The 14,178-nt window shown below is 32.5% G+C and overlaps 2 protein-coding genes across 2 annotated transcripts in view; both read left to right on the forward strand.

The window, feature by feature from the left end:
• The window catches only part of LOC120623248, a 273,880-nt gene that overhangs the window by 239,027 nt on the left and 20,675 nt on the right, over window positions 1-14,178 (forward strand). The gene's annotated exons all lie outside the window — the stretch shown is intronic.
• On the forward strand, window positions 9,102-11,669 carry LOC120623249 (probable E3 ubiquitin-protein ligase bre1). The gene has a single exon (XM_039889169.1). It carries the CDS (start codon window positions 9,366-9,368, stop codon window positions 11,253-11,255), a length of 1,890 nt encoding a protein of 629 aa, XP_039745103.1. The 5' UTR covers window positions 9,102-9,365; the 3' UTR covers window positions 11,256-11,669.

Here is a 14,178-nt window from a genome sequence, read left to right on the forward strand (position 1 = left end):
TCTGGCGCGGCGTAGTAAGGGGGGGACCAGGGGGCGGTCACCTGGGAGCCATAATATAATACTCATACCAATCGAGATGACGTAAGAGCATTTTATTATTTTTGTTTTGTGGGACAGTAAATTAAATCAAAATGCAAAAAAATCAAAATTCATTTATTTCAAGTAGGCCTAATATAAGCACTTTTGAAACGTCAAGTATGTCTGTTTGTAGTGACTCTACCACCGGTTCGGAAGGCTGATTCTACAGAGAAGAAGCCGGCAAGAAACTCAGCAGTTGCTCATTTCCAACATCGTTTTACGTTTAATTAACAATCTTTGTTTCATTTTGTGTGAGATGAAAGCGGAGCGGCTTGCTTCCAGGCAACCTTGTCATTCATAGGATCGTCGGATCATCGGACGTCAATCATAGCATATTTATTGTATTACAAGAAATCGGTACGTTTTTAATGAAGGTGATTATCGTCGTTTTTCTAGGTTTTGGTTTAGTTCTATAACTGTGGCAAATTCAAAAAAAAATTATAACTGCAAAAGTGTGTCTGACCTGCTCTGCCCAGATACCCGATACCTGAAGAAGTATGCCCGAGTTTGAGCTTTAGCACAAGGTTAATAAGTTCCATTTTACTCTGTTATTAGAGTTTTCCAAAACTCAAAAAACGTCGCTTCTTTTGCGAGCACATAGATCTTATACAACGAATTGAATTAATATTTTCTTATACATAGGTGTTTATGGACCGCATAAGTCTCAGTTTCTCTCACTAACAAAGAAAATAATAGTTCAAAGAGCAATCTTAAACCAAGAAACTTAGGTACTTACTTTATTTTTTCTTAGCACTGAAGTCCACGCAAAACATAGTGGCTACTCTTAATGCATTCAGTATCACTGAGCCTTAAGTCAGAGGTTTTCTGCTGTCTGGTAATGAGTTCTGTCCTCTATCTCCAATCACCACACAAAATTTGAGCAAAACTAAACTGGTAGTATAACCTATCCAGTACATAAATAACAATTTAAGTCGATTTACATTTGACGGGATTATGGTGAAAAATCGTAACACACTTTGATAGCCTTTACCAAACAAACTGAATTTCGGGATAAAAGTATCCTATATCCTACCTCGTAGTATGAATACAAATTATGCAAAGTTTTATTTGAATTCATTCAGTAGTTTCAGCGTGTTGTGTGGCCATGATACAGACAGACAAACTGACAAAAACTAAAACAAAACAGTTTTGGCTTCAGTATAGATTATAGAGTGCCATGCCATGATTAAAGATCTTTATTCATTGATTTAATATGTTACACTATTTTCAATGCACAGATTTCGAATCGATACAATTTTATTAAGAGTCTTGATTTTATTATTACTATAAATTAATATGTGAATATAAAAATTATACTCAAGACCCTAATAATAGCTAATTCTATGACGTAAAACATAAAGACTTGACTTGGACTAGAAGCTAGAATAGATATTTAAAGCTAATATTTATTATAGACTTTTCGCCGATACTGAGTAGTTTGTTTTGGACAAAATATATATAGCTAAAATAATGTTGAATGCATGGTCCTGCTCCGCGAGATCTAATTTACATTTAAAACATGTTTGGTTTTGTTGTCAATATGTATGTATTATACACTACTAAACTACACTACTACTACTACTAACTAAACTAGCTATGCCATGTACTGTACGTATACTTATATGAGTACACATCAGAATTAAGAACGTACAGAGACCGTGTACGCGAATAATATTTACCATTTAGCAGTTGATAGTAATTATTTTACCTATAATGTTCTTAACTTTTACCATAAAATGTGAAAATGGGAAAAAGTATGTGAGTTAACAACATTCCGCGAGTGGGAATTACTCGTAGGATTATTGCGGGGCGTTTTCACTGTTTTTGGACACAATGCACTGCATCCAATAATTACTGCATGAGGGTACTGGGTCTTAATTCTGTGAAAGAGTAGATACATATTACGTAGAGAAATAAATTATTAAATAAACGTAGGCCCTTGATTGTAATCTTACCTGGTGAAAAGTAATGATGCAGTCTATCATGAATAACATAGATACCTGGTGGATTTATATTAAACCCTTAGCCCTCAATTTTCCTTTCAAATCGTCAATTTCTACGCGACAACGTACCGGAACACTTAATCGCAGAAAAGTAACGTGTTTAAGTTGCATGGCAGAAAGTAAGTTGATACAATGTATAATAAAGTTGAAGCAATCAATACCAATTATATTGTACAAATTCCAGTATAAACTTATGTGTGGAAGACATTGAAAAACGTTTCTACGTGCTGCTGTGGGTTATAAGTATATAAAATTAAGAGCTATTTCTACGTTTCATACACCTCTTTACGAATGTATTTCGTGACCAGCGTATTCTACTTTCTAATACAAGAAAGAAGAAAGGTAAATTCGAAATCGTTTCGATCGAAAGAAAGAAAAAAATATATAAGGCTTCTTTATCTTTGAAATGAAATCGCTTGTTTTCACGACATCACCTATTTTTAAACAGATACGAGTTGATCAAGAAAAATACACAACAAACATGTGAAAAGCACGAGTATCACTTTACTAAACTTTCCCTTCATTAAAGTGATACTTGTCAAAACTGTAGAGCATTTTCACAAGTTTCAAAAGATACACTTTCTTGACATGCAACAAAAAATTATCTGCCTAATAAAGGTAAAAATGCATCATTTATTCCCAAAATAAGGTTATGTATTATTTAAATAATATAAGATAGTTAACATCCAAATTAGTATAATTATTTGCCAAGTGATGCAGTCTGACTTGATATTATTTAAAACACATTGTATTGAATGTTGATAAGTATTTGTACTGAGTGAATAAATAATATTTTTTTCCAACATTCAAATATTTAATGTCGTTTGGTACTTGTAACAAATCTATGTAGTCATCAATCAAAGACGGCAGCTATTGTAAGTCCTGCCACCCTTCATCCTAGGGGACCACTTTAAAAGTTAAAATGACGTCTTACAAACGTGACAATATTTAATAATATTTATACTTCCTTTAGAAGAATTTCGCTATTAATGTAAAAGCACTAACTATTTTCTTCGAAATTTATTAAAACTTCGCACTGCATAGTAACAAAAATTACAATTGGAAATTTCTTATGCTTCAGGTCAAACCTGCTCCCATTTTAGAAATAATTTTCTTCAATACTTTAAAGTGAATTATGACTGTGACTGTGTATCCTAACGCGTTGTGACATATTCAGAAAGCAATATTCAGGAATGCAACGTAATAACTTTAACCGAGTTTATTAACAAAAAAAAATTGCATATTCACAAAGCAGGTAAAATTCCATTCACGCTGATCCAAACGCAACTAGTCCATTCTCAGTTCATAAGAAAAATGAGAAAGTTGCAAACTTACGTAAAATGAAAATTTAATTTAAGAGTGGCACAACTACTGTGGAGTTTTTAGAGTGCTCTATTTTCTTTATATACTTTAATTCAAATACCCCTCGTGACTCTTTTTAAAACCTTTAAAGGAGATCTAAAATAGGTTCTTGATGTGATTCATCTTTATATTATGTATGTTCTTTAGTAACTTTTTTTTGTATAATCCTAGGACCATAGCAAAGGGGCAGATGGAAGTATCAATTACCAAATAAAACCTAAAACCTAAGTGCCTTGAACGCTGCTGAAATTAGTATTGTTTTTGAACTACTAGCTCCTACACGTCTGGACCGATTTTGATTAATATTTTTGTGCTCTCGAGTGGGTGTTCCCTGGATGTATTAGATTCATAATTCATAATAGATGGCTTTTGGATTCCAGGTGTTATTAGCATAAATTCTACCGGGCCTGCGACCTATAAATATAGGGTTTAATCAATTTAATAGTAAAACATTTTTTACCTGACGTTACTAATGGATTGCTAAGAATCTTACTTACCCTGCTCCTGCAGCGGTGGGGCTCTTTTGTCTTCCACTCGTCTCTCCATCTCAGTCTCAGTGTAACACACACACTAATATTTACATGTCGACGATATCTTCACAGTGTCTTTAGTTAATCAGAAAATTAAATAAGAACTAGTTGTACTTTTTTTTAAGTTTCAAGATAACTCTGTATCTAAATCTGTATTTTTTAGTAGTTTATTATTAATTTTAAGCTACACCAGTGGAATGATGCCACCATGCAAATGCTGGCCAATGAATTAACTTGTTTGTTGTTTCACAAATCGACCTATTCAAAGTTTTTTTTTTTAAGTATTAGCTTTTATATTCCTACAAATAAATATTTTATAGACTGAGCTATAGCAAAGTGTATCCAGGGTAAGCTTTTATAATAATAATTTACAAGCATTTCCACGCTACTTCGTCGGTAAAAAGATTTGTCTTCGTTTCCCATATGTAAAATCTATCATGTCTTATTCTAAGTTCATAGTATACCGTAAAACGCGTGCAATCATCTCAACTATTACTATCAACTATACAAGTTACTAACATATACTATACGTAAATCTGTTCTAGAATCACTATTTTTATTTCGTCGGTGATTTCAAACTAAAGAATCGGCGTTACTGTCTTTACTTCGTACTATGGCGATAAAATCTGTAATTAAGTGATTATAAGTTATCTTCAATGAACTGAAGAATTTGGAGTCGAACAAAAGATTTATGAATAAGGCAACAGGTAAAGTTAAAACTATAAAAGCAACAAAAACAATGGGTTTTATTAAGTCTTTACTTTCTTTACCGAGGACTTCCAATCTGCTTATAAATCATTGTATGACAAATATTTGAGATGACCAAATTAATTAAACAATTTGTGAAAGCCTTTTTAATTTACGTGGGATAATACTCAAATATTCGATCTGAAGGTTCATAAAGTTTTCAATGCTACGAATTCGTAGCAAATGCTACGCCGTCGCATAACATGCTTTATTAAGTATACTTAAGCATTACTACAATATTTAAATAAGATTGTCTGTCATTTAATAATTTATATCCTTCCCTAGATAATGCTAAATTTGTTTATAAATTATATAAGATGAGATGAGGTTTGTCCGCAGTAAAAATTTAACCTAAACCCTTACTTTGTATAACAAATTATTAAGTCTCAAATGTTATCTAAGAGCGATTGTTGTTCCAATTAAGACTTCCGTGCATTTATTCAATTCACGTTTATCCTTTCATACGTAATAACGTGTCACTTTTGCTAATAATAAACACGCCTTGGTCAATTAATTTAAAGCAAGATTGGAAAAAAATGCACTTAAGTTAACCTATCAATGCAGTTAAGTTTCTAATGTTATAAGTAAAAAAATATATATATTATGTGATTTAAAAACCGTACAAATAGAGGTCGCATTATAATGTAGTAATAGAATGGAATTAGATATAGTAAGTAAAATTATAATAAATTAATAGTATAACACAGTCCCATGCTAATATAAAAATTATTTCTCACACAAACTTATTGCACCTACTTTATCGGTTTTCGCGCTTATTTTATTCAAGTTTCTAATTATTCGTTTTAATAAATAAATAATTCAAACAAAGCAATTATTAATGAATATAATAACATTATACACATATTATAATTGTACTATTATTTGCTTTATGAAATTTGGTACTACGCTCACAAAAGCGAGCGTAATATTACCGCTCGCGCGTTCGTACAAAGAGGAAGATACGGAGCGACTGGCGGTGATCGTTCCGCACGCTACTCTCTTCAACCTTATGTAAGCACTCATGCTATCGACGACGCCACGGTAATCAAATTTTAAGCATAAGTTAACAATTGGTATTGGTATAGGCCTGCAGGTAACGTCTGCATGGACGGATCAACTAACCCTACACAAACCACCATTATATTGGTCCTCTGAGGCATAAATTACATTTCGGGTATGAGCTTCTTAGGAATTAGTTAAGTTTATATTTTGGAGTTAATTTTATGTTTTATTTTTACACTAGCTGTTGCTACTTAGCATTGCTGTTATTTTGTATATTTTGTAGTTCCTGATAGAACCCTTTATTTCCCGGGATAAAATGTATCCTATGGAGATAAAATGTATCCTATATATCTAGGAGGAGGCTAATTATGTTTAATTTAACTAAGATAAGTTAAGCGGTCAAGCCATGCATATATAGGTAACAATGTGATTTTTCAAATACTAAGCGTAAGTTTTGCCAGCAGCGTTATCGCGATATACATTATCCACGATTCAAGCTACATGTTCCCTAAAAAACAAGAGCGGATGATGTCGCGAGCATCAGCTTGTCTTTAATAAAGATCGGCTATGAAAAACTAAGGCGAGACCATAAATTAAATAAATAAATATACTACGACAATACGCACTACGCCATCTAGTCCCCAAAGTAAGCGTAGCTTGTGTTATGGGTACTAAGACAACTGATGAATAATTTTATGAATAATATATATATAAAAACCCAGACACTGAAAAACATCCATGTTCATCACACAAACATTTTTCAGTTGTGGGAATCGAACCCACCGCCTTGGGCTCAGAAAGCAGTATCGCTGCCCACCTGGCCAATCGGCCGTCAAATAGTTCATCTATAGTTTATATTAAATCTATGCTACCGATGCTGCCTACCTACTTTATGTTTTTGAATCGTTACGATAATCAGTTAGGGTTAACTTGTAGTGGAATAAAAAAAAGGTAGCGCTTCAGGTATCATAGATTAGTACAGTTGGGAGCGGGTCGGCATTCTGAGTTTTGTACAGTGGTACCTATCTGAGGTACAGTGATATGTTATTCTCTATTTTTCTTAATTATCGTTCTCGCTCACATGTCAGGTATTGCCAGAAAAATTCATTTCCTTATTTTTAGGGTAAAATATTTTTTTTCTTTCTTGTTGAATGTTTTGAATTAATAATAATATGATAATGTACTGAAAATTGATTTCTAGTTGTTCGTTTTCATTTACAAATATAAAAATGATTAAAAAAAACATAGATTGCAGGTAGGTAATCTTTGAGAACTTCGTCGCTAACCATCTTTCAAAGCGATTCGCTGAAATCGTTATTGACGTTCGAAGTTAAATGAATTTTTAAATGAATACTTATTTGTTTACCATCTTGTAAGCATCATGTAGGCTTTTTGTGATTTTATAATATTTATTAGTGTTTTTACCTACGCTTGGATTGCGGATTGCGGTTTTTTGCTCAGTACACATCTTTCAATGATGCATGCACACATTGATTTAATATGTTACAATGTATTTTTAAGCTCACTGCACACATCGCTCAACTTCAGGCGCACACTTATTCACTTTAGACAAAGTTATAAAGTGCAGAGAACTTAAAAACATGCAATCGCAAACATAAGCTTTTTTTTATGGCTCGCGTTTGTGCCAATTGGGTAAAAGAGACACGCTTTTGAGAATTATCGGTGAAAACACAAGCTTTCTCGAAGTTAATTGTTGCCATATACATTAGTAGGCTACTTTTGTCAATTGTGGGTAGCTAAAACAGGCTACGCAGATAAGGTTAAATAACTTGCGTCTCCATGTTTTTTATGCATTACGTAATAAATTTTCCTAGCCTAACTAACCGTCACAGAAAATACTATGCATGTAAAGCTACTATAGATGGACTATGGCGACTTTTCGGACTTATGTGCGTTTTTAATTAAACAAATTAAAATATCACTTGCTGTAAATGGTAAAGGAAAACATCGTGGGGAAACTTGCATGCCTTAGAGTTCTTCATAAAATTCTCAAGAGCGTGTGAAGTCTACCTATCCGCACTTGGCCAGCTTGGTAGACTACGGAGCAGCTAATATGACAGTACAATTTTTCTAATAAAAAATTACAGCGTGATATACGTGTATATATTTTGTTTTGAAAAAGTGTCAGTTCTTTTTTTGTGTGTGAAAATTTGATATCGAAAACAGAATTCTCCAAGGAACCGTTTTTGTAAAGTATCATCGCTATCAATACATAAAATTCAAGAGTTTGTTTGTTCAACACAATGTTCAAATGCTCTAATATCTGGAACTACCAGTCTAAATTATAATTTTCTTTCTTCAGATAGCCCATTTACTGAGGCTAGTTGCAGGTTTAATTATTATACGACCATCATTCGCAGTGCGAAGCTGGTGCTTGAATTTTTATACTTTTGTCCTAAACTAAAGTACGAATGTAAAGTTAAGAAATACTTACTCCAATAGAAAGCAATCCATACTTCTATACTAATTATAAATGAAAGAGCGTGTCTGTTTCTTTGTTTGTTAACTATGTCCGACTCAACCGTTCAAATGGTCTTGATGTAATTTAGGGAACATGTAGCTTGAATCGTGGATAATGTATATCGCGATAACGCTGCTGGCAAAACTTACGCTTAGTATTTGAAAAATCACATTGTTACCTATATATGCATGGCTTGACCGCTTAACTTATCTTAGTTAAATTACACATACTTAGCCTCCTCCTAGATATATAGGATATATTTTATCTCCATAGGATACATTTTATCCCGGGAAATAAAGGGTTCTATCAGGAACTACAAAATATACAAAATAACAGCAATGCTAAATTTTTTGTTTTTAAAGCATCCCTTAGGAATACTTTATTTGGAATACTTTTATTTAAGAGATTTATGGCATTCAATTGAATGTAATATTTTTAATCCCTTGCAGACCGTTTTGTAGATTATAATGAGTACTTTAATCATGTAGTACATACTTTATAAGTATAATCAATAGTTTTCTCAGCGCACGCCAAGTAATGAATTTTATAGGAAATGATTTTTCTACTTTGAGATACATTATTGTAATTTTCTTAAGGATTAAAATTTTTTTGGAAATAAATTTTAGCCTTCGTGATAGTTTTGCTTTCTATTGGCGCAGTGTCAGCAGTTCTTTCGGAGTCTATTAGGTACAAACAAACAAACCAAAATATCTTTCCTCTTAATTATTATTAGAATAGATTATATCTATGGTATACCGTTTCCCAGTGTATTTTTTAATCTATTTAAAACACTGAAACGTGGCTGTACGTTTATATACCTTTGCCTTTTCTCAATGGGAAAGAATAAAGAAAAGAAAAAGATAAATTTTAACAATCACAGACCAGAAAAACAATAATAATAAACGATTGTAATTTGTTTGGATTCAAATACCTACCCTTTTAATCCAAATCCACCACCCACGTTGAAGTGGTGCGAATAATAAGAAACATTCGAATAATGCTAATAGTGATTCGAACTGCTACGATTGATGATTAATTTATACGCCTATTTGTAACTGTGGTAAATGTGGTACTTACTTGAGCCGCATAAACAAGAAATTGATTGAAAAACTGCAATAATAACACTACCAGTGGCACGTTACATTTTATAACTCAGTGGAAATGGCTAAAAATGATAAGAAAAAAACTCGAAAATCAGGCTGTTCGTCTAGTAAAAAGCCAAAACGGGCTTCGAAAATCGGAGCTGGTCCGAAATCTGATGGAATTGAAATGTCTCGGCAGTTATTACGAAGTATGCGAGAACCACGATCTAGAGCAAATCGGTCTTCAGGCAAAAAAAAAGCAGTGGAGCCTGTATACGGTAAACAACATATGCCACCTCTCTCAGAATTAGAGAAGATGTTTGAGGAGAGTGATGATGAGTTGGCTGAAACTACTCCAGTAGATAGTAAAGCACCAACACTAAATGACGCAGTGGATGTTAGTAGTTCTGATGTTATAATCTCACCAACATCAATATCGCCAACAATTGTTAAGAAATATGCTGATAAAATACTGCAAATTCTCAATAGTAATGAAGAACCTCCACCCATTATACCAGTGAAAAAATTTAAGAAATCTGGGGTGCCTTATATAGTGAACTGTACGGAACGACCCAAGGTGCTAGAAAATAAAAATTGCAACGTTTTTAAGGGTGATGATTATGGTATTACCAGTAAAACAAATGCTTTTAACATTGAAGAAAACTGCACTGAAAAATCAGGATTTAATTGTAGTGTGTATAGTTTATCAAACTCAATTTTTAATACACAGGCAAACGAAATTGCTTCAAAACTACTGTCAACTGACAACAAACTGATTAATGGTGGTTCTGATAGCGACGACACAGTTGTGTATGAACTAAATTCTGCTGAAAGTAGATTTTCACCTCAACCTAGCACTTCAAAAGATAGTAAAACTATCTTAAAAAATGAGAAAAAATTTAATGAAAGCTTTGTAGCTTGGAACAAGAGTTTCGATGAAGTTGATCTGAGTATGGAACAGAACAAAGTTGCTAGTGTGCAAGATGGCTTAGTTAGCATTGATGTAGAGATGAATGAGCCTATTGATAGTGAAAAAGCAAATATTGACACAAAACTATCTCTTAAAAGTGGTGTTTATCATGGTATTAATAATATTATTGAACAGCCTTCTGAAACTATTGAGATTGATGATGATGATGATGATGAAATATATACCATAGATGATAAAAATACATATAACAAAGATGTATGTACTGGTAAAACATTCAATAAAATTCTGAATAATAACCCTGACATAGAGATTCAAACAGTAAATGAAATATGTGAAATTATAGATGCAACCAGTTTTAAATCCAATAATAACGTTAATAAGAAATTTAATGAAAGCATCTACATTAATAATTCCCCTATAATAGTTGTAGACGATCCACAAGTCATTGCTGAAATTGATTTAACAAATATAAATGATGTAATTTCTGAAAACAAATCTATGATTGATAAATATAGCAAACAAAACCCATTCAATACAGTGAGCATAGTAGAAGCTGATGTTCCTAGTATAAATACTGTGGAAAATACAAGTATCCATAAAAATGTATTAAATAAGCAATTCAGAAGTGAAGGTAACCAAAAAAATGTAATACCTAATACAAAAAAAGATATTGCTAATGAACTGCAACAAATTATGAAAAAGTTCTTCGATAATATTGAAAATATTGTTATTCCCCACAATCATGCTATTAACAGTTTATCCAGCTATGAAAGAATTCTTCCTCAATGCAATTTAAATAAGAGTGTTAATAGTCTGCCAAGTATAAATAATTTATCCAAAAATGTAGAGTCTCCTTGTGACCCATTACATTGTCCCATTTGTTTGGATAACTTATCTCAAGAAACAGTGGCATCAACTAATTGCGGCCATCTTTTTTGCATTCTTTGTATAACAAAAGCATTAAAATCAAAACCCAAAAGGTGTCCTACATGTAGAAAGAAACTAACTGGTGCTGGATACCATCATATTTTTATGTAATGATTTAACATGAAAATGATGAAAAGTTGTTAAACAGGAAATGTTTGACATTTTCAGCTTGGTTAAAGCAAAATCTGCTGTTTTGGTTGATTATTACTAAACCCTTTTTTAGTGTTTAAATTAGATTAATTGTTGGTATAAAATAATGCAATGTTTAAAATAACCCATATGTTGCAGCAGGCATGGGTCTCAAATGAATAATCTAGGTACTTATATATGAAGAATCCTTTGCCTAGCTGCAGAATTTTTTTTTTCATTTCACTATTGATTATATTTTTGAAGTGTCTACCAGTAAGACTGTGATAAATTAATGTACCTTTTGATATATAGTAAGAGATTTAATAACACATAATATTGATGCTTATAAAATTCAATTTATCAATTTCAATTTAGTTTGTGTTAAACTAAATTATATGTAAGCTAAGGATAGTACTTACAATATGTAACATAAAACATTCAAAGGATTGGCTTATATAATGTTAATGGGTACTATTCTGGTAACTGGTATTCCCTATGATCCATGCCACCTAAAAGTTTTCTAGTTATAGTAGGTAGTAGATATATTAGATATAATATATCATATGCTAAACTTATTTAAATGTTTTAATTTAAATTATGCTTTTAGTGAACCTACTAGAATCACAGCAACCTCAGCATCGTGTTTAGATAATATTTTTCTCAACTGTGATATCTTAGGTAAATCGATAATAACCAACTTAAGATCAGATCATTGTGGCCAACAAATTACTGTTTTGAATAATATAAACAAAGATAAACATATCGTCAAGTGTAGGCCGATAACTAAGAGCAAATTGACGCGATTCAAAGGTGAAATATCATCCAAAATTCCTGCCCTTGTCTTTAAGAACGGTCATCCTGACAGCATTTATGGTACGCTCTTTAATATCATAGAAAATGAATTTAACAAAATATTCAATTTCAAACATATAGATTTCAATAAAAAAAATAAAGTTTAGCGATTGGGCAACTATTGGCATATACAAAAGTAGAGATAATTTGTATGAGCTCTATAGTGAAAAACAATATAACCATACTCCAGCTTTCCTACAACACGTAAAAATGTACTCTAAAACGTTTAAGAACGTTTGCTTTCATGCTAAGTCGCTATACTTTAAGGATCAAATCATAAAATCGGATAACAAAGTACAAACAACCTGGAAAATTGTTAATAATGAAACTGGGAAAGCTAAATCTCGCAACGTAAACTTTGAATTAATTATTAATGATAATAAAGTTACCGCTGACAGTGAGGTTGCAAGTACCTTTGAAAACTTTTTTCAGAGTGTTCCTATTTTGTTGACTGATTCACTTAATTCTTCACCTACTGCAGCTCAGAGTTTATTGAGGAACAACGTTAATGAGTGCAACGTTTTATTTAATTTTAAACATATATCTGCATATGATATAATAAAGAATTTTAAGTTGTTGAAACAGAAAAAAACCGGTGATTTATGGGGTATGTCTGTAATGGTAATATCTAACATTATAGACGTTATTGCCCCTTACTTAGCCATACTTTTTAATGAATGTGTTGATAGAGGTACTTTTCCAAATTTAATGAAACATAGTAAACTTATACCTCTATTTAAATCTGGCAATAAAAACGACATTAACAATTACAGACCCATTTCAATCTTACCAGCTCTTAGTAAGGTCTTCGAAAAAATTATATTAAATCAACTTTTGAATCACTTCAATGTAAATAACTTACTACATCCGGAGCAGTACGGTTTTACTAAAGGTCGTAGCACCACGGATGCAGGCGCTAAACTTCTAAAACATGTGTACGATGCCTGGGAACGTTCGCAGAATGCCATTGGTGTTTTTTGTGATCTATCCAAAGCATTCGATTGTGTCGATCATAAAACCTTGCTTCTTAAACTAGCCCATTATGGTATCAAAAACGTTGCACTAAATTTGGTTGCCTCTTATCTCAGTGACAGAACCCAAAGGGTTTGCATAAAAGACATTAAGTCGCAGGGGTCGGCTACGTCAATGGGTGTCCCACAGGGTTCAATCTTGGGTCCCTTTCTATTTTTGGTGTATATAAATGATCTACCAAACCATGTCAGTGAAACCTGTGACATTGTACTGTTTGCTGATGATACATCTCTAATTTTTAAAACTGATAGAGGTAGAGACAACTCTGACGATGTAAGCCGTGCTATGTCGCATGTGTCGCACTGGTTTACTGTCAATAATTTACTTTTAAATGCAAAAAAAAAGTGTGTGGAATTTATTTTACCAAATGTAAAGAAAGTTAATAAAAATATAATAATAAATGGAGAATCACTAAAAATAGAAGATTCCACAGTTTTTCTGGGCATGACCTTGGATTGTAAGCTTCAGTGGGGTACCCATATAGATACACTAGCAGGTAAACTAAGCTCGGCTGCCTACGCCGTCAGGAAAATTAGACAGATTACTGACGTAGAAACAGCAAGACTTGTTTACTTCGCGTACTTTCATAGTGTGATGTCTTACGGGATCTTATTATGGGGCAAAGCTGCTGATATTGAAACTATATTCATATTGCAGAAAAGAGCTGTACGGTCAATATATAAACTTAAATCACGTGAATCCCTCCGTGAAAAATTTAAAGAAATTGGTATACTTACGGTAGCCTCACAATACATTTATAACAATATAGTATTTGTAAGACAACATATTAGTCTTTATAAACAAAAAGTGGATATAAACAGTCGACTTACAAGAAATGGTCATAAATTAGTGACATCTGCATATCGTCTGCGAAAGGTGCAGAAGTCATTTGTGGGATTGAGTATACGCTTTTATAATATGATTCCTAAGGTAATTTTGGACCTACCAAGCCATAAGTTTAAAGAATGTGTTAAAAAACATTTATTACAGCGAGGCTATTATACAATTGATGAGTTTCTTA

The sequence above is a fragment of the Pararge aegeria genome, chromosome 4, assembly GCF_905163445.1.
Source record: "Pararge aegeria chromosome 4, ilParAegt1.1, whole genome shotgun sequence".
Taxonomy (NCBI): domain Eukaryota; kingdom Metazoa; phylum Arthropoda; class Insecta; order Lepidoptera; family Nymphalidae; genus Pararge; species Pararge aegeria.

What these genes read in the sequence shown, in the direction of transcription:
- LOC120623249 (XM_039889169.1), top strand. Translation starts at nt 9,366, where the DNA reads ATGGCTAAAAATGATAAGAAAAAAACTCGAAAATCAGGCTGTTCGTCT.